Consider the following 26,095-nt stretch of genomic DNA (forward strand, 5'->3'; position numbering starts at 1 on the left):
AGGAGGAGCTGCTGCACATCTTGTACAGCAACAACTCTAAGGATTTTTGGCGGAGATTCCTTGAGCGTAGGTCCCCATCACCCCTCACCGACACGAGAATTTGGCACACGTATGCACACCATCTATATGATGTCCCACACCAGCCCACTCCAGACCTCATACACACACCTCGTCCCACCACTTGCACGTTGTTCACCAGAGGGGGAATCAAGGACGCGACATTGAAACTGCACAATGGCCGAGCTAAGGATCACGAGGGGCTATGCACAGAGTTTATCGCATATGGGATCGACACGTTAGCCCCAATCCTAGCAAAGCTATTCAATGACGCTGTTTGCCTTGGCTTCCCCCGCACTTGGACACTCAACACCATCACCCCCATCCACAAGGTAGGGGATCCCATGGACCCGAGTAACTACAGGACTATCATGATTGGACATGTGATGTCCAAGATCTATGCAGCTGTATTGGATGCATCGGTCAGCCTATTCGCAGAGATGAGAGGGCTTAGAGCAGAGGATCATGCCAGTTTCAGGCGAGACCATGGGACTATGGATCACATACTCACACTCAGGAGTATCATTGAGGAGGTAGATCACGGAAGGAGAGGGTACACTGTTGCTTTGCGGATTCTTGCAAAGCCTTTGACACGGTACCTCGAGCTCGTCTTATCACACGCCTACAAACACTGGGACTTGATCAGGAGATCATATGGGCAGTCATGGCACTGTATGAGAGAGTCTCAGGCCGAGTTCGTATAGGCGCAGGTTGGACAGATGAGATCCTGAGTACCATAGGGGTCAAACAGGGTTGTCCCTTATCACCGACCCTGTTTGGCCTCTACATCGATGAGCTTGAGACTTTCATGGGGACGTTCGGAGGGACCGGTTGCTCACTTGTCGGGATCATCATCAGGATTCTTCTTTATGCAAATGACGTGGCACTCTTGTCGTCCACACCTGAGGGGTTCCAGCGACACCTGGATGCATTGCAGGCTTTTTGTTTATCCCATGATTTGGAGGTCAACCTTGGCAAGACCAAGGTCATGATCTTTAACACCTCTCGAGCAATGCAACGGAAGCAGTTTACTTTTACTTTGGGTGGGTCACAAGTTGAGATCGTATCCTCATACACTTACTTGGGGGTCATCTTCTCCGGCCCAATCTTCACGATGAGACCAGCGATGCAGGCCAGACTGAGCACGGGATATGCCTCACTCGCTCGGCTAGAGAGACAATGCTTTCACTCCCACTTCCAGGACCCTCACACCAAGGCTCTTCTCTTCGACTCCTTGCTCTGACCAGCTGGTATGTATGGTAGCCCTTGTTGGGGGCCTGACATGTCAGAGATAGAGTGGACACGGGTGGAGCGCTTGCAGATCCTCATGCTCTCACGCATGATCCGAGGGAAACCATTTGTACCACATCACATTATTCAGGCCGAGTTTGGTGCTTCTCCACTCCAGCTAGATGCAGCCTTTCAGACCATCACATATCTACACCAGGTTAGATCATATGGGGACTGCACATCAGGGACAGAGGTTGCCATGGTTGGCTCTCGATTCCTCCATGAGGTTGGCAGCAGAGGGAGACGAGCGATGTTGGTATGCACGGACTCACAGATGGTTTGTGAGACTAGGGTTCCACATCGATAGGATACCTCCCTTTCAGAGAAGTTTAGATGCCCCTCCGGTACTCCCACCCACCATCCCGATTGGGCCACATACCAACCAGGTCATTCGAGAGGATCTCCTGCAGCTACACACCTTTAGGACCTGGTTGGAGCCGAGGGAGCTTCCAATGAAGCTGAGTTTCTACAGAGATTACTATCTTCGCATTTCGGAAGAGGGATTCATCACACCACAAGGGTACACTGAGCTTCATAGCCTCACTCACTACGGATCTCCATCGGACAGTTTCGGGTATCATCACACCGCCTCCGCATAGAGAGCGACAGAGCAGAGGGGATTCCTAGGGAGCATCACTTATGCATATTGTGCGACTGTCAGGAGGTTGAGTCGGAGGAGCATTTTATTTTCAAGTGCCCAGTGTACTACGAAATCCGAGGCCGCTACCACTGCCTCTTCAAAGACGGCTCCGGGCTCCTTTCCAGATTCCTCGCCTACCCAGATCAGAGATGCCTCACGGCCTTCATTCACGAGGGAGTCCGACATAGAGAGTACTTACTCAGGCGACGGGGCTTGGCCACATCATCAGACACCTCTCAGAGCAAGATCACAGAGTTCTTCCCATCGAGTGACATTGATCATCCAGTCTCTAGCCACCGACGTGACAGAGACCCCGACCCGACGATCGCACGATCGCAGCACGACACACGAGACATTGAGGAGACACACAAATCACTCTGGCAACGGGGCTTGGCCACATCATCAGACACCTCTCAGAGCAAGATCACAGAGTTCTTCCCGTCGAGTGGCATTGATCATCCAGTCTCTAGCCACCGACATGACAGAGACCCCAACCTGACGATCGCAGCACGACACACGAGACATTGAGGGGACACACAAATCACTCTGGGGGACCTCTCGTCATTATTTAGACCCGGGATACATCCCACGGGAGTCACGGTGGCTCTGGTCTTGCATCGAGCCTCGTCCACGAGACCGAGATGCACGGCACCCCTTCATGGGCACCAACGTCCCATCACCGGCTATGCACCAGCTAGGGGAACATGACATACGGAGGATTCCGCTCCGCTCCAGTCCTTTTCTTTTCATTGTTACATCCAGATGTATTTGATTATGTATGATCAGACTTAGGATTCAGCACGGGTGATGATGCTCGTTTCAGTAGCTCCACCCTTACTGTGATTTGTATCAGGTTTTCTTTCAGTCTCATAGACCCATCGGTCTTCCGAAGACTCTAATAAAATTTATTTCTTTCTTTCTTTCTTTCTTTCTTTCTCTCTCTCTGTCTCTTCCTGATGCTGATGATGATAATGAGATTGATATGTAGTCGACCACCGACACGACTATGTTGTACTTAGTACTTAGTAACTACCATTCTACATTTTTTGCATTTTGCATTGGTGTGGATGCTCATTTAGTAGCTCCACCCTCACACAGCTCATTTGTACCAGGATTTTCAGTCTCATAGACCCATCAGTCTTCCGAAGACTTTAATAAACTCTCTCTCTCTCTCTCTCTCTCTCTCTCTCTCTCTCTCTCTCTCTCATCGCGGCCCTGCTGCTGCTGTCCATTGCGCCCAAGTCCAAGCCCATAGCGGGGCCTTGCTGCCATCGGCCTTCGTCGGGTTAGACGCCTAGCTGCAGGCGCCTTTCTTGCGCCAAGGCCCCCAAGCCCCCCTCCATGAGCTGCTACTATGCCAGGGGCTCCAAATCCCCCCGTGAGCTCCATTGTCTACGCCAGGGGCTCCAAGCCTGCTGCTAGTCTACGCCAGGGGCTTTAGGCTTCCCAGTGAGCTATATTCTTATGTATTTTTGGAGGCTGTGACCGCCCGGTATTTCTGCTTATATCTTATGACCATCATTGACCGGCAAATCCAAACTAACTGCTGTCCATGCCAAGGACTCCAGGCCCTCCCTTAAACTGTTGTACCTACACCAAGGGCCCCCGTGAGCTTATGATCGGTCACATTTGACAAGGGGCTAAAGGACCTGCAAACGGAAACAAAAGGGGGGGAAAATCAAATCAATAAACATGGGTTGCGAGTAAAGAGATTCAAGACTGCAAGAAAGGGCTAAGAGGGGAAGCCACCTATTCCCATCACCGATCCAGATGCGTGGCACACGTATGCATGTTCCCTCTATAATTCCCAAATGCAGACACCATCGGATATGTCCTCTATGCCCCGGCCCGCTACTTGCCACTTATTCACCACATAGAATGTCGGCAGCACTTCGGAGATTACACAATCAGAGAGCAAAGGATGGAAACACAAGAAGTACAAATGCCACCCTAGTCACCACCGGCTATACAACCATTGACGGGGCCCAGTCCTTGGTGCTTGTGTGGCCACCTACATCGACATATGCTCTTTCCAATGTCACACAAGCCTTCTTAGAGCAAAGGGATCTAGGCAGTTTTTTTTAGAGCTTAAAATCCTTGGAGGACAGTCCTACAATATCCCTACAATGACCACGTATATCAGGGACTTTCTCCATTCTTACCACTCCAGCAATGCACAGGTTGGCAAGTACGGTAACATCATTGTACATCGAAGGCAACTCAATATTATACTCGATAGTACAGTGATTCAGAGGGCCTTATCACTTCCAAATCAAGATGCAAAATACCCCACAAGACCTGCTAACACTAAATTTCTCGAATACAACTTCTCCTCGCCAAGGGAACCAAGTTCCATAGGGACGGGATATTACTTCGCACCATCATGAACCCTGGACTCAAAGAAGCAACAACATTCCTATCCACAATCCTGAGGGTTAAGTGCGGCAAGAATCGATCCCTTCCAGTCCGCACATTTGTTTTGCTGAGTAGGCAGCTACAGCAAGACTGGATCCAGCACTTAAGTCATCTTCTTCACAAGGAAACTAGATGATTTAGCTGGCCAAAAATGCAAAATTCCACACTTATTGGCTGTAATCATTAGTAAGGAAATAAAAGACTCTACCCAAGTCGCCTAAAGCTTTTGAGGATTTGAACATCCCCTTACTACCAGCATGGTAGCTGTCACCACCTTCTCCTACTATCACATTAGAAAATGTGAATACCTCAGAAGAAATGCCTATTTCAGAGGTAGGAAATGAGGAATTTTTCCACGAGATGCTACAACTCGCCGCACAATTGCAACCAATATATCTACATCACATTTTCACTCTGAGGGCTATCATTGAGAAGGCGAGGTCCAAACACTAGAAGGTCTACACATGCTTTGTAGACTTTCGGAAGGCTTTTGACACTGTCCCACAGTCCCGCATGATCAGGAGACTACAAAAGCTACAGATTCTAGAGACAATGATATTGGGGGTGATAATCCTATATGCGTCAATCAGAAATAGGGTTTGCCCCCCACGTGGACTATCGGTTGGATCAAGAGCACAATCGGAGTGAAGCAAGGCTGCTGTCACCACAATGTAAATATCCTAAGTCAAAGTACAGTTGACCATTTATCTGATCATAATTAAAGAGTTTTCATATGTGTTAATTATGGTCAAAGAGTTCTTTTAATGGTCAAAGATACTTGACTCTGGTCAAGTAAGCCTAACTTTGGTCGGGGAGACTTGGTCTATTACCAAGAGGGTGGTTAACTACGGTTAACCAGAGAACCACAGAGCTGACTATGGTCAGAGAGTGTTGACTTCGGTCAACAAGACTTGGCATGCGCCAAGAGAGTTAACTACGGTTAACCAAGATGTGCCAACTTCGGTTGGAGAGACTTGACTATAATTAAGGTGCCTCGACCCTTGGTCAAAGCCCCTTAATTATGATCAATAGCGTTGACTTCAGTCAACCAGAGAATAAATATATATTTTTATATTTGTTATGTGTACACGTGTTCAATGGGGACGCCCACCGTGACTAGAATTAGTCCACAGTGAGCATTCTTGTAGATAGCCATTATTTGGCTTGCATTCTAGGAGCACATTTGGGGCATATTATTTGGTTGCAGTCAGGTTGTAGAACATGCTCCAGAAATTTTGGCCTTTTTGGTTCTACTTGCAATCTTGCAGGAAAAATTTGGGGCTTTTGCAGTTTTTGCATATAATTGCAAAATTTGGGGCTTTTGGTTGATTTGTCCCCTTTCAGATGCAATTTCTTGCAGAAATTTGAGGCTTTTGCATTTTGGATGCAATTTGGCAGTTGAAAGATCATTTGGGAGATTTGCAAGCAGTTTTGGACTTAGTGTGAGTCAAATTGCAGACATTTGCCACTTTTTGCAGATATACTTTGCAGATTTTTGGGCATTTGCAGCGCATTGTGGTGCATTTCAAGCCTTTGATAGGCTGCGACAACAATTGTCATTGTGGGCAGAACTTTGGTTGTGCATTTTACATCCCAGGAAGGGATTTTACTTGTCTAGTTTGCTGCATTTCTGAATTTTCTGGCAGAAATAACTCAGAACAACCACAATGAGGTCCTTGGAGTCCTCACACAGGAAGATAAGTTGGATGGCACCAACTACTCTTTGTGAAGTTTTATGGTTTGCAACATCTTGGTTGGCAGACATCTCTGGGATTATGTCAATGGAGATGAGGCAAGGCCAAAAATTGTGGCTACACCCATCACTCGTACAGCTGGAGGCAGGGGTAGAGGTCAAAATGCAAGACAAGTGATTGGAGCAGCAGCTGCTACTCCAGTGGCTCCCACAGCAGAGCAGAAAAGATGGGATTCTAGGGATGCACAAGCTCTTTCAGTTATTTCTCTTTCTGTCAAGAGGCTCATTAGTCCTCACATTCGGTCATGCAAGACCTCGAAGGCAACTTGGGAGATTTTAGAGAGCATGTTTGCAGCAAGAAATGATGCCAAAGTTTCCTTCCTGAACAAAGAGCTATCTCATACCCATATGGATGAGGGAGATTCCATGAATACTCACCTCACAAAACTTCAGGATTTGAGGGAACAGTTGCAGAATATAGATGAGGTTATTCCGGATTCAGAGATGATTACCACCACTCTGAATTCTCTTCCTGAGTCTTATCTCGGCACACCTCGCTGAATTTGTCATTTAGGGGGGGCAGCAATCCTCTCTCTTTGCACGAGTTGGTAGGACTTTTGTTACAGAAAGAGCAGACAAGAAGAAACATGGCAACACGGGCTGGCGAGCATGCCATGCTTTCGAAGTTCAAGCCCAAAGGAAAAGGGCAACAAAAGCAACGTGTCAATCAGCCCACACATCAGCATAAAGCTGATTCAGGACAGCCCTCTTATAAGGCTAAAGGTGATGCAGATAAGCCTAAGAGGAAGGGCATTTGTCACTACTGCAAGAAGCCAGGTCATTACATTGGTGAATGCAAGAAGCGAATAGCTAAGGAAAAGAAAAGGGATTCAGGTATGGCTGCTTAAAATGCATCAGCTCCTAATGCACATGATGGAGGGGATCTTACAGCCAACTTTGTGGACGAGCACTATGCCTTTTGTCTTGCATTTCAGATTTTTCAGTGGATAGTCCAGATACTACAGCCACTCTTGAGGATGACCCGTATGTTTTCTTGACTTGCAGCTATGACCCTTCAAAGGATGCATGCTCTTTCAGTGTCAATGAGACACTAAACACTTGGTATTTTGATAGTGATGCTTCTAAGCACATCACTTCTAGGAAGAGTCTTTTTGCATCTCTGCATGCACCACCTGCTAAAAAGAAGGTGACATGTGTAAACAATTCTTCTTATTCAGTGTGTGGAGTGGGTGACATCATACTCACATCCACGGATGGCATAGATTTTGTAACCGGCCTTTGATCACAAAGGGCAGTGTAACTGTCTCTACTATCTCACAAAACTGAAAATACAGCCAACTTGAAACATTGCCATTGTCCACAAACAAATCTCAGAGCATAAAACTTCATTGTATAGCATCATTGAACCATTTAAGACAAGGGAGGCTAGAATGCCCCTACTCAAAAGCATGAAGAGTGATACCTGTTGGCCCCAACACTTGGCGCCCCATGCGGTATTTATTTAATTATTGGTTGGCTCAAAATACAAAGGGACTCCCTTCAAGAGCTCACCCGCAAGTGCAACTCAGTACAATGCCAACACGTGGCTATGCTAGTGACCAACTCCCAGTGCTATTCCTTTGGTTCCTTTCAGTAGTCATGCATGACACAAGTAGAACAACCTGACAACATGCCAGGCAATGCATTCACACATATCCAAGCCATTACTGAGCCCAAGGCTAGCCATTGCACTCCCAGGAAGAGAGTATCACAACCAGTGCCCCAATCCTCTCCCGGGCCAACGGCAAGGCATCAAACCTTGCAAAAACTTAGTAAGAATGGCAGCAGCATAGAGTAGGAAGAGAAGATGAGAATTCAACCAACAGAAAGAGCTTGCTTCAGCCCGGAACCGCTCCAGAAGTAGGTTGAATAGCAGACAGCAAACTCTGGTAGGAGGGAGCTGCCTATGAGTGTCTTCCAGCACTAGAAAAGCTCAAAAAAGAGAGCGTCCAGCAAGCTGTAGCAAATCCACCATGAATGCGTCCACCAAAATGGAGTTTTCAGCCCACAAACACCTCAGAACTCAGTGCGCCTTGCACCAGACAGAGGCCAGGAGTAAGGCGTCCAAGAATATGGCCTCAGATGCAAGAAAAAAGAACTTCTATCACGAAGAAAGTCGAGAAAAGCTTCAAAAATGGCCCAGAATGGAGGCGTCCAAGTCCGAGAAGCATGCCAGCAGCAGAGTGCACCAAGGGGAGGAGAACTGTCGCGAAGAAAGCTCGAAAATCTACCTCAGCCAGCAAAAGGGAGGCTTCAAAAATCCACCATGTTGAGAATGAAGCTGCCCTGGTAGGGGAGAAGACTCAAAACAGCATGGAAAGGCAAGGAAGGGCTCTAGGGGCTTCCAGGGGTGACACCTAGGTGCCACAAGGCAAGCAAAGAGGCCACACACGGACACATGTACAAAATGAGGCATGGGATTTTAATGCCCCTAGGGGGTCAGATGGCACACCATGACCCTAATGCTTGGGAACCAATGACCCTAGTTTGTAGGATCTCTAGGGAGTCAGTTTTTAAAAAATGACCCCACTGAACCAAACCAATGACCTTAGAAATTGAAACCACTCTATTACACTAGGAGTTGCACTTATTGCACATGAAATCATAGGTACCTTTTGGGCATTAACTAAGGCCCCTAGCTGTTAGAAACCAAGAGAGTGAGAGAGTGGGAAGCAAGAGAGCTGAACGTAGTGTTTGCAATAGAAGAAGTGACTAATACAAGGAGTGGGATGGATTTTGTCTAAGTGACAAAACCTTATCCTTCACTAACCGTAGTTAGTGGACTAACTGTGGTTAGGGAAAAAAACCTCTAAATGAGGGAAAAGTGCCCCTAACCTACTTATTACATTACATTGGTCACTGCTGAATTATAATAATAATTCTAACACCCCCCTGCAGTGCCAATGTCATGTACAAGGAAATGATCAATCACCAAAAGGAAATAAGTTCAGGGCACTGCGAAATGCCTCAAACTTTTCACATGGAAGTGCTTTGGTGAAGATGTCTGCAACATTGTCATGTGTTGACACATAGATCATACTAATCTCTCCTGCATGCAACTTATCTCTGACATAGTAATAGTGAACCTCAATGTGCTTCGTGCGAGCATGAAACACAAGATTCTTTGCCACTGCTATAGCACTCTGACTATCAGTGAGAATCGGAGAAGGACCCTCCAATGAAAGATGAAGATCAGCAAATAAACGACGCAGCCAAACACATTCAACTGTCGCTATGAAAGCTGCCCTGTACTCAGCTTCACATGAGGAGGTAGCCACTGTAGACTGTTTCTTGCTCAACCAAGAAATGCAAGCATGTCCTAGAAAGAAACAATTCCCACTGGTGGACTGCCTAGTATCATAGTCTCCAACCCAATCTAAGTCACTGTAACATTTGCAAGTCACCCCCCATGGAAAACATCAAGCCAAAAGACTTTGTACCTTGCAAGTAACGGAAGATGCGTTTTACAGCCTGCCAATGCATAATCTTTGGGCTGTGCATATACCTGCTCACCTGAGAAACTGAAAACTGAATATCAGGTCGTGTATTGCAGAAATAAATGAGGCATCCAACAGCCTGAGTGTAGAGTGTGACATCAATTGTATCACCTGCATCATGCATTGTAAGCTTCAGCCCCGGCTCCACGGGAGTGGACATAGGCTTGCAATCATGCATGTTGAATCTGTCCAAGAGCTTTTAAACATACTTGGACTGAGACATAACAATGCCACGTTTCTCTTAAATAAACTGGATCCCCAAAAAAAAATGTAACAAGCCCAAGTCTGACATATCAAATGTAGCTTTCAATTGGGCCTTGAAATCTGCAATTACTTCCTCATTTGATCCGGTGATCAGCATGTCATCTACATAAAGAATGATTACCAGAATATCCCAGGGTGCTCTCAGTTGGACTATTGTGCAGCCCCTTACTGGTCCCAAAGGCATCAATTTTGGCATACCATGCACGTGGGGCTTGTTTCAGCCCATACAAAGCTTTATTCAGCTTGCATACCTGAAGTGCATTTTCTGAAATTTCAAAGCCCGGAGGTTGTTTGACATAAACCTCTTGCAACAAGTCTCCATTAAGGAAAGCTGTTTTAATGTCCAACTGATGAACATTCCATTCAAAATTTGCAGCCATGGCTGTAACTAACCTGATGGTTGTCATCCTGGATGTAGGAGCAAAAGTCTCCTCATAATCTATGCCCTTTTTCTGAGCATATCCTTTTGCAACCAACCTTGCCTTGTACCGATCAATGGACCCATCTGGCTTTCTTTTGACTTTGAAAACCCACCGTGTACCTATGGCATTCTTACCTGGTGGCAAATCCACAACATCCCAAGTCTGATTTTTATGAATGGACTGCAACTCATCATGCATGGCATTCATCCAATGCACATTATCTTTTGCTTCTTCAAATGTCTAGGGCTCCTCCTCATCAAGAAGAGTACCTGCATAAGCTGCAAAACTATCCTTCACACTGTACTCATCTTATATTTTCTAGTACACTATGTTTTGCTCTTGCTCTCACTCTTGCGTTCTTGCTCACTCAATTTCTCACAAGGGATATCTCGTTTTGAGCAAACTCTTGAAGTTCTAGCCTTAACACTACCACATTTGATGATATGGTGGCTCTAGTCATTGAGAAAGACGGTCGTAATAAAGAAGCCATTCATGCCTCTGCTGCTCATCATACATTTGCTTCCACAAGCAAATGGAAGACCAACAAGAATATTATTTGCGGGTTTTGTAAGAGAAAAGGACATTTTGAGGCTAATTGCTTCAAGAAGAAGGAACAGGAACAAGAGAAGCACCATGCCAATCTTATTGCTGAAGACCAAGCCAAACCTAAAGAGCCCCCTGAGGAGATACATGCAGCCACAGCTGAGGTTCACACCTCTCTTCGGGAGCATTATGACTAGGATTCTTGGGCTTTCTAGGTCCTATATGCTGTGTGTTTTTGTGTTGAGTTAATAAAGGTTCTTCCTTGAGTAGTCCCTCTAAAATGAATGTATTTGCAGTCAATAAGGATACTCTGCCTTGGGTTGTCGCCCAAAAATGATTGTATGGTTTTTGTCTACCCTTGCCAGTCGCAAGCTGATTGAGACGTCACTATCACACGAGAGGTATCGGATAGTTGGACTTGCTCTTTGTAGTATTGCGGTGGACGGGACATCGGTCTCTGAGTGTGTCTAGCCTATAAAGGCTTGTACTTCACTTGTCATATCATACTTGATGAATGAATGAAAGCCTTTCATGATGCCTTCATTTGAGTATCATTTCCTCTCACCCTAGCCTCTCTCTCTCTCTCTCTCTCTCTCTCTCTCTCTCTCACCATGTTTCCTTCAACAACCACCTAAGAAAGGAGGGGACTGGAGCCCTGGATGCCATCTCACTTAAAGCATTGGATGCACCAAGGCTTGAAAATATAGATTTAAAAAAGTGTCTGGAATTGCTTGAAACCAGAAATGGGTGGATCAAGCAAGAATCAAAGAAGATCAAGAATAATATAGATGCCAGAATGGAAGCACATAGAAAAGAAGCTAAATCTTGTGCTGCCCTGCTTGCCGAGGTCAAGCTAGCCCTTCCACCACCCTCTTCCTCACCCTTCTTCCTTGGCTCCAGCATCTTCTGCTCCTTCCTCAACCCTCCTTCCTCCCTCACTTGGCTTTGTAGCAGCCTAGCGGCAGGGTCCACGCCTGTCTTTCCCCCCTTTCTTGTCCGCCACCCCCTTCTTCCGCCTGACTTTCGCCAAGCTTTTCCCAACCTCCCTTTCCTTCTCTTTCTGCTCTTCTCCCCTTCTCTTCTATTCCGTTACCTCCCCCTTCACCTGGCTTTTCGCCAGGCCCTTCCTAGATTTTACCTTTTGCCGCCCTGTCATTTGGGGGGCCACCACCCCTATCACAGCCCCTCATAGTGTCTTCTTTGGCCATTTCAAAGGTCTTCTTGGCCCACGCGCTGTCTTTAATGCCTGTTTGGGATGTTCGCCCTATGTGGGTTGCTCCATCGGTCCAACAAGATACCTATTTGCCCTTTCCGTTCGTAGAGTTCATGTGAGATCTGATTCTAAGGAAACTTGGGTCCTTCATAGGCTGGAGCAATAATAAACAGATTTGTTACCCAGAATAACTGACCTTTCCACTTCCTTTATAGAAGTATGCTCAATCAGGCTATAGCACTCAGGAATTCTTAGCATATGCACCACGCCATTTGGGAGTCGGGAGCTTGGGACCAATGTTCCAACATTAGCCTGGATACAGGCCATTTCAGGCTCATGGGGACCAAGACTCTTTCTACACAAGGACTTTACATGGCATCAGAGGTATCATCATCCACTGCACATATATCAGGTGACACATCTCTGGCAACAGTCACCGTCTTTCTATTACAGGAAGGTCTGGCTTGCCCCGAGGCAAAACCCAACTCTCTATCATCTGGGTCCCTACAATCTTTGTCCATAAACACAATGCACACCATTTTCTTTTCCAACAAGAGAGGGAATATGTTCATTTCTAGACCCGGTAATCAAAACAAGACACCATGTTAACTTGGAAATCCAAACATGACGCAAATATCAGATCAGCAACATGATTGTTTAAGAGGATCCTATCACAAAGTTTGAGAAACACACTGTATAGACGATTCATGGTCATTACAATATAGCCTTAAAATTGCAGCTCCTTAACATTAATCTGGTGCATTCATCAAAAAGTGGGACATATAGCACTGATGTGAACATGCAGATACAAAGCTAGATGAGTGAATGTCTTAGTTTCTGCCCCCCAAAAAAGGCCCAGACTTGAGACTCACATTAAAGCCCAGCCAAGATCCATACCAAGTTCAACGTGTAAGCAGTGCTATAAAGGAAATAAATACCATTTCTCAAAGGCTTGAGCCCCATCTCCTTCTGCAGGAATCAGTTGGAACCATGAAATCTGCTGAAATCCGCCCTGTAACATTACACACAAAATCCATATAATGTATGAAAGAACCACAAGGATGATCCACTATCTCAGAAAGCGATAAGAACTAGGGAAACCAGGACATGGAAGATTGATAAAACGTGTGTATACCTAGATGAATCCAGGAACATTCCCAAACTCATCCTCTAAAAACACAACATAGTGCAGTTTCAATCTCATGATAGTCACTCACAAGGTTGAAAACCATAAACTCCATCATGCATAGCAGGGACTAGCTACTATGACATCCCCACTGACGTCATCAGCGCCCAACAGTGGGTGTAGACCATAGTATAAAAATATGCTCTCACACATACAAATCCACACACCCACACATACTTGAGCATCCATTTATACAAAGTCTTCGTACTGAGTTTCTGTCGGCACTCCGGAGGTGAAGGGCAGACTCAGCCATGATGAAGGCTAGCACTACAGGAGAAGGCTAAACAAAAGGTAGTCCAAAATCTCTTCATTCAAGCTACAACTGCTTGTGAAGTCTAAACATTTTCATTTTAGTCTCTCCCCAACGAGCATCTAAATCTAAATCTAGCTGATAGGGCAACGCACCATTTAAGATAGAAAGAATTATCACAATACCAACAGGCCGCAACTTGGACGAAAACTTCACAAGGTGAAATTTGCATGTCCGCTAATACGGCAGAAGCATAGTCTTCAGAACTCTACATGAAACTGTGCTGTCCAAGCTTAAGAAAATTACCAGTCTGAAGACGTTAGTCAGCATTTCTTCTCTTCTTCTTGCACCCACCAATCAAGATCTGAGAATTACAAAATGGAAATTGTGAGGCAGGCCGAAACATGCATCTGCAAAAGGCAAGACGGGATCCATCCAGCCCACCAGCTCCATCAAACTGCATGGCCAAATTTAACAGAAGTTAGAGCATCTGCATGCTTGTTCTCAGTTGTCAACAATAACCGAACCACCAAACCCATCTACACGACACAAATTTTGATGTGACAGACAAGCGATAGCTAGATGCTGAGTGAATTACTACATGGAAAGCTGGCTGCTACATACATGTTTTGTTGCACCTTCATTCCAAAGGCAAGGCTCTTTCTAATGTTTCATTGGAAATATTGGTCAAATAATGCATTCCCTAAGCCCCCATATGAAGAGAGCAAAGGGACATGGCACGTGTCCAGAATAAGGAGAAATGAGACACGGCCATTGGGCATAAGTATGTATGCCACATGGGCAGATCTAGGTAAAAGACAATACCCACATGGGCTGCCATGTGACCAGCACAAAGGCTGACATATGGGCATGGCTGTCTATAGAGTAGCATGAGGGAGAGCGTGTAGCAGCTCATAGGGGCTGCCACGCAGGCAGTAGAAAGATTGCCACATGAGCAGTAAAGTTTGCATCACGGGCTGCTACATGGAGAGCTTGCAGATCTGCCACAGGAGAGAGAGAGGTATGGACAGAGCATAAGGCCACATAGGAAGACACACAAGGCCAGTGACAGTGGCAATACATGGGCCTGGGCTGAGGAGCAAAACGAGCCAATGGGATGGGGGCAATGGGTCTTATATAAACCTGGCCTGGTCAGCCTACGAATCAGGGTAGAGGGGCTGGTCAGTGCAGCAGTCCTGGCTGAGTGACAGACTTGCCTGGGTCGCCTGCTCAGCCTTACACTCCAAGGAGGGGCACACTTCGTCCGCCCCTCCCCCCCCCCTCCCTCTATACATAGAAGTACTAGCTCCTTGCCACATATCACCAGCAACTCTCTTTCACTCTGATTAGTTTAAGCATCCTGGATAATCTTGGAGTGAAGCTAAAGACCAGAAAAGACAGAAGGTCCCTTAGCCCATGAGCAAGCCGATTCAAAAATGAAGATGTCTTTCACACAATGTCTATATATACCTTTGTAAGACTAGAATAAGTCCAATCATACAAATTTAGATTTTTTGTTATTCTAAAGACCAAAAATCTACACAGAAAATAAAAGAGAAAATGAAACAGAAGAAAAAAGAGGTAAACAAGAACTTTTATGGAAAACAAAAGGAAGACATACTTACCAAGCAAAGCAACACTCATGTTGTCATCAGTGCCCAAGCATAAGCAGCTATACTAGGTTTCTAAAGACCCGCGGAGTCTCTTGGGCATATCCAGTGCTTACTAAAATACGTCAAATAAACAAAAGAGAAAGAAAACAAGAAAGGAAGAAGAAAGGAAGAAGGTGATTAAGCAAAAATAAACAAGCAAGTCAAGAAACAAAATCTTCCAAAAAACTGGAATTAACTCTCTCTCTCTCTCTCTCTCTCTCTCTCTCTCTCTCTCTTTTAAAACATAAAAAGCTAAAAGGACCCTTTACACTTATATATGGCTTCCTACAAAGAGGCAAAATTACATTCCTAACTTACAAAGCACAAGCATACTCAATCAAACTCTCCTTTGAAACTAAAAGAAAAACGGGCTATTCAGCTCCCTCCTTTTTGTTTTCATTATGTTCAATCATTCTAAACATACCTAAGGCCGATACACCATAGATAAAAGACTTCATATTTAAGATTATGCGTACTTTTTTCATTATTTTCCTTGGATTATACCTCTTGTGTAATAGTAAAGTGATCAAATTACTACATTGAGTGATAAAAGACTCCTTAGTTATACAAAGGCGGAAAATCTATGGAATTGGGAAGAAATGACTCCATATTTTGCCAAATCAGAAATGTTTGAGTCAATGTGAGGCATTTTTATAATGTGTAAACCACTATATTCAAGTTATTCACGTTTATCGTAAATATCAACCTCTAATCCTATGGTAGATTGAGAAAGTCTAATATCTAAGAAAACACAAGAATCCCCTCTTGAAGTGCAGTTCAGTTCACAAGAGTCACGAGGATAGATTACTTCTCCAAAAGCACAAGCGTCTTTGTACATAAAGTCGTGAAAGTTAGAAACATCTGGTACAAATAAATCATCTATAAAACACCTAACTTGGCTAAGCTTATGTAAAATGATAAGGCAGGTATTGATAGAAATAAGACGTTGCATAAACTCAAATTCATAAGTGAAAAGATAAAAGTTTGTTAAAAAGACGACACAATTGGATTCCTATAATTTGTTGAAACAAAGAATCACCTATTGTCATGTAAAGATTATCTAAAAAAAGATCTATCCAAGAGCAAACATCTTCAACACTTAATACCTTTGTGTATCTTTTCTTTTTAAAAGCAATGTCATGATCTTTATTTTTTAGCCACAAAAAGTCAAAGCATAAGGCTGTTTTCTCAACTTTTCGCACTTTGCATCTATCTTTGTCAAAACTCAGCTTGAAAACTTCAGCCACTAGCTTTTTTATTATAAACTTCAGGTCTTTCGGCTCGATCTTTGTGTAAAGCGTGGTAAAATCATAGGTTTGAAGGAGAATAGGAGACCCTTTATCCTAAATGCTTCGAGATGAATTAAAAACTTTTACAACAGGAATCACTCCTACAAAGTCATTTAAAATCCAGCTTGAGTGCAAGGGGACGTCTGCCTAGGCAAGATGGCTTTGAAGCAGTAGCTTAGCCATTTAGAGACATCCGTCAAAGTAGTCTCACAAGCAGCTACAATAAATCTTGGCTTTTTTGGAGTTTTGTGGAACTTCCAAGCAGCACAAAGAAAAGGGATACTTGGATTGCAAACAAACCCAGAAGACTTGCAAAAACTCTGGTGTTTTGAGATCAAATACTTTTGAGAAACTAAGGTAGGGGCGTAAGTTTTAGCAAACGAGTTTACTTCTCTCAAAAGACATTCTAAGTAAAACTTTTTGCAAATAAAAACAAAGTTATTGGAACATTTGTCCATATAAGAAATAACAAAATTCCTATGGAATTTTCGAAGAAGAGTTTCATCTTCTTTAGAAAGATGGTTATTTTGCTTTGAGCAATTAACTGAAGGGACTTCTTCTAGTTTCAAAGCAACTTTCTTCAAGATCTTCCCTTTCCATGCTGATAAGATATTTTGAACTCCTAAACATTCTTCTAATTGCAAAACAAACTTTGAGATTCCCTTATCGATAGCTTTTAAAAGGCAAGACTCTTTAAAAGAGTACAATCGAAATTTCGTGCCTTTCATGAAAAGGTCTCTTAAGTTACTAGAAAGCAAAATTGAGGTATCGTGACTACATCTCCTAAATCAGCATCAATAAAGCTTTAAAATCTCTTACTTTTACAATAACAAGGTTCTCTAAGGATAGAAGATTTTGAATGCTCTAAAAGCCTTTTACCTATCTCTCCATAGTTGAAAGCCTTTTGTCCTAAAGTTTTTACATACTTCCAAGCTACTACTGGATGCTTCCAAATTCTTCTCACAAAATGAGGGAGAGAATCCATTACTTCAGGAGACTTCAAAATTGAGTTTAAGCCTATCTTGTCAAGAGAGGGAGAAGTAAAAATACAAATCAAGAATTCCTTATTTAGATATACTTCTTTGCTTTAAAAGAAAGCTTTTACTTTTAAGAAGCAATCCAATGAAGTTTTAAGTTGTATATAATGGAGCTTACTTAGATTCAAATCCTCAAAAAAAAAGTTTTCCAAGGTGTATTGAAGTTTAAAAAGAACTTAAACATTATATTTTTCAAAAACTTTTATTGAAAAAAGACCCAGAGACATTAATCTATCTAGGTAGAGTAGTCTTCTTTTTTTTATAGTCTCAAGAAGCAAAAACTCTTGGAACTGAGGAAGTTCAAGGAACTAAAGGAGGAGGAAGTGGGAGGCAACTCACGAACAACATGTGAGATTGCAGAAGAGCTAGGACAACTCCATAACATAACTTTTACACAATGTCTATTGACAATAGTTGAATGCTTGCAAATTTCAATTGTTAGATATTCTTAATGACATGAAGGGGCTTTCAGATGGAAATAATACACTGTTTCAAACTAAGTTGCTTCATTTGCCAGTCTTTTCTTGGTTTAAAATGTCCAGTTATGCAAGCTACACAGCTGTGCATAAATTCTTCTTATTCCTGGAACCATAAAGGCCATCTGAAATACACATCCACTGATGACAAAAAAATAATCCTCCCAACTCACAGGATATGGAGAATTGCCAAGGATACTGTTTTGCCAACAACAAATCAATAAACAAATGACTCCTTGAAGTAATGTGCCGGATGCTCCAATATCAAAATACCAAACCACATCTGAAGTACTGCTCACACTGAGTGAACTGACCTCAAGGTTGGGGTTAGAACTGCATACGAAAAAGGAGCACTCTTCAGCCACATAATTTGCTGACATTCTAGCTGAATCCTTATATACATTCACTGATATAATGGCCTTGCTAATTAGAATAATGTCACCTTTGATTTGCCTGCATCAACCTTTGCCTTGTTAGATGGCTGTCCTGAAGCAGCCTTAGACTGCGTACCAGCTTTGTGCTTGCCTTGACTCCTATCACGACAGCAAGTGTTTGATCACTGCTACAAGAAGAGGAAGATTTATACTTGTTTGTTCGCCCTCCAACAACGAACCCACTAACTCCTCAAACTGAAGAGGCTGAGCATCGTCCCTTGATAAAGTGAGAGAATTGTGGAAACCCAGGTAGGACTCGAGCAATGACTACAATGTCCTGGAGATCAAATCTTTTTCAGAGATAATCGCATCAATATTCTTAGATCTTAGTCAGATGCTCTGACATACTGTGACCCTCATGCATATTCAGATTCTCAAAAACCCTTGCCTCATTCTTTGCCTAATACATGGGTTGTAAAACATACCATGCACGCAAAGAGGTCTTGCAAGACCTGATATGTGGAATAACAAACCTTTTGATAAACAAAGATAGCAAGGCAAGAGCATGGGCATCATGGGCATCCCATCTCCTTTGTTCAGCTGCAGCATTGCAATTAATGCAAGGTGTCAGTGCAACCACCACCTTGGCCTCTGTTCTACCACATGTGGCTGGCACATTAGGTATAGCATCTATGGGACGGGGTTCATCTCCATTCAATAGACCCTATAGACCTTTGGCAACCAACACATTCTTTACCATGAAACTTCACAAAGAATAATTGGCGCCATCAAGCTTGTCCTTCTAGGATGAAGCTCTATCAAATAGGTTATCATTTGAGCCATATTTCCCTGCACGACTGACTGTAATCTCTAGCTATAAAGTGCAATACAAAACACAACAACGAAATGCACCACTTTCTAAATGCAAGTACCTGCGAATGACAACCCCTAGCATGATGACCTACGATAGAACTCAACTAGAGCAAAAGAAGGCTCCAAATTCAAGTAAAAAGAATGCAATTTTTGCATCAAAGTCTACTCTTAACTGAGCACATACTCAACAAATATTGCCCTGGTTTTGATCAAAAGTCAACCACCGGGCAATCACCGCAAAACCACTAGGCAACCACCAGGCAACCACCATAGCAGCCACCAGAAATCACCGCGCTTGTTTGGGTCCATGGTCCACCACCGCGCTTGTTTAGGCAAAAACCTCAAAAAACAGAGATTTTGACTGCTTTTTCCAAATACAGGCTACCTTGAAGTGAAATAACCTCATGCAACACTCACATGGAGTTATAGAACAGGTCATGCCATTTAATCTGAATGATGGAATAACCTTGTTTCAAACTCTGGATCAAAAGTTACAGCACTTAGTTTGTACTGAGCCATAACTGTATCAACCGACTTCCCAGTGGGAGGGAGAAGGGCAGTGACCTAAGCCCATTATTGTTACCTGCATGGTGTCACGCCAGTGGGACTCCCTATTCCAAGATGGCAATAGCCCAATCTCCATGGTAGAAGAGTTCAGTTTTCGAGAAGATTTATCCATCTGTGTAAGAATGACATTGGTACGAAATTCAAATATAAGCAGTAAGCTATATAGTGAAATCGTATTTCCAATTCCCTCTGCAGTTTGCTGCTGTAAACAAATCCTACGTGCGTGTGATTTTGTCTGTTGATGTTTTGCCCAGCTGATACAAGGGGAAATGACCTCAAAAATGAGAGCTTGAAGTGCTGAAGAACAAGTCAGGCCTGTAGAGAGAAGCAAAAAGACCTTGGAATTTGTTCACAAACGCCCACACTAAGCAAAAACGAGCTGAGATTGAGACGACCTAACTGGAAGTAAGTCCAGTCCTACGGACTGAGTGGTCTTCTCCCAACCAAGCAATGGCAAGCACAAAAAGCCTAGCACAGGAGTGTAGCCATCGAAGGAAGGAGGCCAAGATCTTCTCCTCTGATATCAAATGTTCAACAAACTGTATGATCAACACACATAGTCGTATGGTATTGCTAGACTGTGTGTTACACATGCAAACCAAAATGAGGATACTTATCCTCTACACTAACCCTAATGCCAACCCTTGGGCAAAAAACATCCTAACCGGAGGGTAGTTCACACCAACCTACTCATAATTTAACACTCACCATCTAGTATTCATCCTGGAAGCAGTCCACATATGCTAAGTGTAAGCATCAAGAGGAATGGAGATTGAATATCGGGTTATAGCAAACCCTCCTCCAAAGAAAGTATTTCTTTATTCCTTGAAATTACAAAGCTGAGAGCACACAAGCTGAGGGAAGCTCAACTGGAGACCTCAAGATGACTTCAAAGCTGCAAGGCCAACGCTCGAAACACATGAAGACTCCACAATGTGCAAAGCTACTCCTGAACATGCCGTTAACTGCTTCTCCACAATGCTCCAAGGTGGAGACCAAGTTGGTGTGGAAAGTGGTATACGAGTTCTGCTTTTAGAGACTACCCTAGCTTTCTAGAAACTAGTGGGCTAAACAGGTTGTGGTGATCCCATATCGCAAGAAGAGCCTTTGCCAATGCCCTAACTGTGCTCTGCAGGGGCTTTTTCCCTGGCTGTTGTGTTCCCAATAGATGATCTACCGGAGCCTTGGATTCCTAAGATTAAGCATCACGCTTTGACCAGAACGTATTTCTAACAGCCATCCTGAATCAATGTGCGATCGTAGAGCATGTGCATGCTTTGAAATACAGCCCTCCAGAATCAGTGTGCTCTCCTAGAGCACGTGCATGCTTTGATATGTATGGCATCCCTGCTATAACCCAGACCTAGGTTCACCACAGACAACAGAGCATGGTGGAACGTCCACCCGGGCGTAGCATAAATGGATAGATGGATGTGACAAACGTTCTTTACAAACTGCTATAGACGTACCAAATCTTCAGATTGGCTCATAGCTGGTCACATTTTAAGGCTTCTCCTTTCTCTCCATTGCTAACTTCTGCACTTTCTGCATTTGCGTACTACTTCCAGGAAGCCAAGTTTTTATTAAACTATATTGCTAATGAGAAGCCTTTTGATTGGCAAATATCTTTGTCATAACGTGGGATAGTGCGACAGGTTCACGGAGCTACTGCCTCATCTTAAGGCTAGCCTGCAGCTTCACTTTCTTTCGTTACTTCTTGGTATTTAACACACGTAATGCCTACAGTCGTCCGCAGCCCGCACGACCACACAAGGGTAGATTTTTGAAATGTAAGTCTAGAAAAACGTAGTGCTGATTCTATTCATCCTCCGCAATCCCGCAAGAGCTGCTAAAATTTTGCTCTCACGTCGAGCATGCAGGGAAGCCTTATCCTGCACAAGTTTGTCTCCTACATTACAGCAGGACGATCGCATTGGCAGCGCCACGGAACTCTCAGCTCCTAAGAGCCACGCCAGCTCCGGGCAGACGCGATTAGCGAAGCCAAAGACAACCTTGTCAATGTAACAAATTCAGACGGCTCAGGTGTATGATGCACCCTTGGAACGATGAAAAATGTGGAGAAAGGAGCGGAGGCAAGCACGTAGTCTGCTGTGCGGGACGCAAACCGATAAATTTTCAAGCGAATAAACAAACAGAAATACATGAGCAAAGCTGAGATCTGAAGGAGAAACACGGTACAAACCAGAAATGCTGGAGGAACTGGGAAGCTTGAAAGGGAGCAGAATTAGGGTAAACGAAAGAGGAGCGAGCAGCAGGTAGAGGATGATGAAGAGCAATGGCAATGGCAATGGCAATGGCAAATGCAATGGCAAAAGATGACAAGGTGCCTGTTGTATTTACTTTCCCAAAGTCGTAGCAAAATGCATAGCTTATAGCTTCCCCTCTAGTCAATACTAATAAGTCCCCCTTTCAAGTGTCGCTAGAACACTCGAAGGGGCTTCCTTAGAGCCTCTTTACGCCACATGTCTCTTTTGCAACTCTCTAAGATTTGGTTGCTCGTTCAAACGTTCACCCGTCGTGGCATATTTGTTATGATTGTGTTTGCACAGAAGATTGATTTTCTGGGAAGGGCTCAAAGAAAAACTTGCCAGGTTGCAAAGCCTGAATGCCTGCAGATAACTTATTGAAAACTCCTCTGCGTGAACCAAAATCCTAGCTTTTGGCTAGTTTTTTGTGATTTGCAATCAGGCTCTACGCGGGAACAGGCTCTTGAAGACTCTTCACGCAAGACAGATGGTTTGCAAAGCACCCTATCACCCGCTGTCCAAGCTTACCTACAATCGGTTTTTTTTTTCCCCCTACTCTAGAACTGAGGCTCATGGAGCAACCAAGATTTCCCCAAAAAAAACTAGCCACATGTGAATCAAGTTCAAATTTGGCACCCACCTAATTTGTAAACCAGAGCCTTTGAGTGAACAAGCTCTTAGGCAAACCATAGATGGCCGAAACCAAGCGTGTGAATAGCATCAGTCTTGTTGACAAAAGGGTTATGGAATACTCACCTAATGTCTTGAAGCATCCTAATAATTATATGCATGTGAATTCAATGTCCACCTTGGCTTATATTGTTCCCATCCATCATTATAATGTGCTTGCCCCGTTCTTAAGGGACCTACAATAAGGTTGCCTAGGATACGAGCAAGCCACGTGCGTGTGAGAGTTTACGGAGCATATACAAGAGTAATTAAAGTCGTATTTAAAAAATTAATCAAACATGAAATTGAGAAAATATTTACAAGCTACACCAGTCCTTCCAACACTTATGGCTTATAATCCAATAAAATATTTGCCAATAGATAAATTAAACCCCCAAATATGCAAGTTTTATTCTAGAGTGGAGTATTTGAGTAATATCATAGTAAAGGTAGCTAATGGAAATCTCCAAATGCTGGAGACATACCTCCTCTAAGGTCTAGCCACTTGCCACCATTGCACCAAGTATGTTAGTCAGTACTATGCATGATGACAATTGTTTATTTCTATCACCAAAATAGAGGGACGCATCAAGATGAGTGGGATTATCACATAAATGATATACAACTTTGCCAACATGAAAAGATGACTCCAATCAAGATGCCAAATTAAAAAGTGAAAAGATGACTCCAATCAAGGCAGAGCAATTAAATGAATGAGGGTAGCAAACTCATACTAAACCTCATATGGATGGTTCAAAGAATTAGTGAGCAATTCTCAAGACCTCGTTAATTCCCCAACTTAAGCTTTTGTAGATAAAGCCATCCAATTATTATTATAAGCTCATCAAGTTCTAGCATAAGTAGATTTTGGAAATAGAAAATCCCACTCATTCAAGTCAATCAATCAATTATGATAAAAGTATATTTCTCTTGTTTTGCATAGCCTTAAAAATTGTTTCCATTGAATCAACAACATCACACCCATTCTCCCTAACGTCACACCCATTCTCCCCAACATTCTTTCCCCATTGGGCACATCACTACCCCAATATTTCTTTGAGCCTTTTACTTTCTTTACATATTGAATCATGTAGCATTAAGCTGTTGTCAAATTGAAAGGAGTCAACAAGAGATATGGTATGGCATTTTCTCCAAGGAAGGAGTCTAGTTTTTGTAAAGTCTCAAACCATCTAATTTATTTGAGACGTGTGTAAAATGCAAAACTTATTCACTTGAAATGAAAGTATTAATATTTCATCGCAATGCCCAAATGGTTGTGGCTTATTATCTAGTGTTAGCTTGTATGAAGATGAAACATGGGTCCTATATACTTCTTTTTCCTCGTATAGTACTAGGGTGTGGATTATGTATTATAACAAGTAATCTATGGATTTCACTTTCTTGCTGAAAGACAATCTTTAATGATTTAAGCTTGTCCTTGTCGATTTCTTTATTAAAAAAACAATCTCACTCAATTTTCACAAATAACAGATTTCACCTAATCAATTTTTAGTGCACCAAGCACATGCTCTCAATGAGGAGAACAAAAAAGCCTACATTATTTTTTTGATATGTTACATTACATCCCCCCATTGTGGGATGCTTGATTTTTTCTCTCAAAAATCCTTTTGCTTGTGTCTAGCATGGATTTAAGACCATATAGTTCTCATTGTACACATTCTTCAAGATTAATTAAGCCTAGTTTTGTTGAAAGCAAAGACCTATATAAGCTTGTTTTAAAAGGGCTATGAACCCTCCTCCAATGGCATTGTGGTGCCACCAAGAGGATGTCTTTACCTTCCCATCTCGTCTAGCTTCAAAGCTAAGATTAAATTCTTTGTAGCTAACATACAACATCAAAAAGATGTAATGATGAGATGAGTTTGAGTGATTTGAACCTTCTTTAATGAATGGGGCCGTAGGGCTTTCTTCATGGATTTGCAAGCACATTGCCTTTCAAACACTATTACACATAAGGGCATTTCTTGACGCTTATTCGTGATGTCATCAATGTTTGCAATCAAAAAGTTCAAGAAGAAAGCTTTAATATAAATATCAAAGTAATCATTCAAGCAGGCATTAATATATCATACTTTAAAATCAAACACTATTACACATAAGGGCATTCCTTGACGCTTATTCGTGATGTCATCAATGTTTGCAATCAAAAAGTTATAGAAGAAAGCTTTAATATAAATATCAAAGTAATCATTCAAGCAGACATTAATATATCATACTTTAAAATCTCCTCCCACTTTCTCAAGGATGGGTAATTCAACTAGGAGGCATGCTCACATCTTATATAAGCTATGGAGCATATAAACTTCCAAACTATCTCTTTGTATACTCACCGTAAAGTCTCATTGTCTTTCTCCTTGTGTCTCTTGCAACGACTCTCAATTTGATTCCATTGACTAAAGCAGCTAACAATATATTTGGAGTAGCTGTATCAACAATACTATAACATCAAGAAGAAAAAGGTCAACTTATCAGCCCTCTATAAGGCACACCTTGTCTCTACACACGCGGCATACACCTATAGCTCTGCTCCAAGGTTTAAGAGGAACAAACCAAGGGGTGAATGCAAGTAGTAATGAACCAAGGAGGAGTGAATCGTTGGAGTAGAATGAAATAGGGAGTTGAAAACTATAAAAGTTGGGGATGGACATCTAGATTTCCATCTTGAGGTTGCACTTAATCGAACACTAAGCTTCTCGATCTAGAAGAAACTCCTTCATCTTCATTCAATGTTCACGAAGACTGTGAGAGCCCTTTAGTAATAAGGCTCCGATGCCATATCAAAAATCATGAGCTGATCAAGTGCCAAATGCACAATAGAAACTAGAATTCTAAAGGGACTTCATATTGAAATACTCCTCCCTAGTGCTATAGTCGACTAGTAGCACAAACAAATAATTGATTAGTGTACACATAGAAAGATATTTGATGAATTCAATTAAATGGGATACACCAAACCAGCTTCTTGATTACATGAAGCTATCAAGGAGTTTAATTCCCTAATCTAACCTTGTTAGAATATAGAATAGCACCCAAGCTACAAGTATGAAGAGTTGGTGAGAATCCTACATGCGTCTGTGGAGGGATTTAGAGGAATCCTATGTCGGCTCACTCAAGCTCACTTGTGTTACTACTACAGTGCAACTAGTAGTGTGCAAGTCTTGTTCAATACCTTAACTCATTGATTTTGGAAGATGGGATTTCAGCTTCTCTACCATGTTAAGTCTCAACATCTTCAACAAAGAATCTAACCTCTTCTCTTCGTAATAGTTAGTTGCCTTATCAAGTTGAGTGACCTTATCATCAAGCTACTTCTCTTACTTTTGCCATCAATACCATGGCC

General features: G+C 42.9%; 1 protein-coding gene across 2 annotated transcripts in view; it reads right to left on the reverse strand.

Moving 5' to 3' along the window:
- GCT (RNA polymerase II transcription mediator) overlaps window positions 1-22,133 on the reverse strand; it is a 79,515-nt gene extending 57,382 nt beyond the window's left edge. For both annotated transcript variants that reach the window (XM_087378771.1, XM_087378770.1), the window contains exons 1-3: window positions 22,002-22,133; window positions 13,837-13,987; window positions 13,033-13,106 (exon numbers count right to left, since the gene is read on the reverse strand). In XM_087378771.1, the coding sequence (XP_087234897.1) occupies window positions 13,033-13,106; window positions 13,837-13,860 (98 nt within the window). In that variant the 5' untranslated portion in view covers window positions 13,861-13,987; window positions 22,002-22,133. The remainder of the gene's footprint in view (window positions 1-13,032; window positions 13,107-13,836; window positions 13,988-22,001) is intronic.
- Window positions 22,134-26,095: the final 3,962 nt, after the last annotated feature.

Source organism: Dipteris shenzhenensis, chromosome 9, assembly GCF_047967505.1.
Source record: "Dipteris shenzhenensis isolate YYH24624 ecotype China chromosome 9, Dip_SZ_1.0, whole genome shotgun sequence".
NCBI classification, from domain to species: Eukaryota; Viridiplantae; Streptophyta; class Polypodiopsida; order Gleicheniales; family Dipteridaceae; genus Dipteris; species Dipteris shenzhenensis.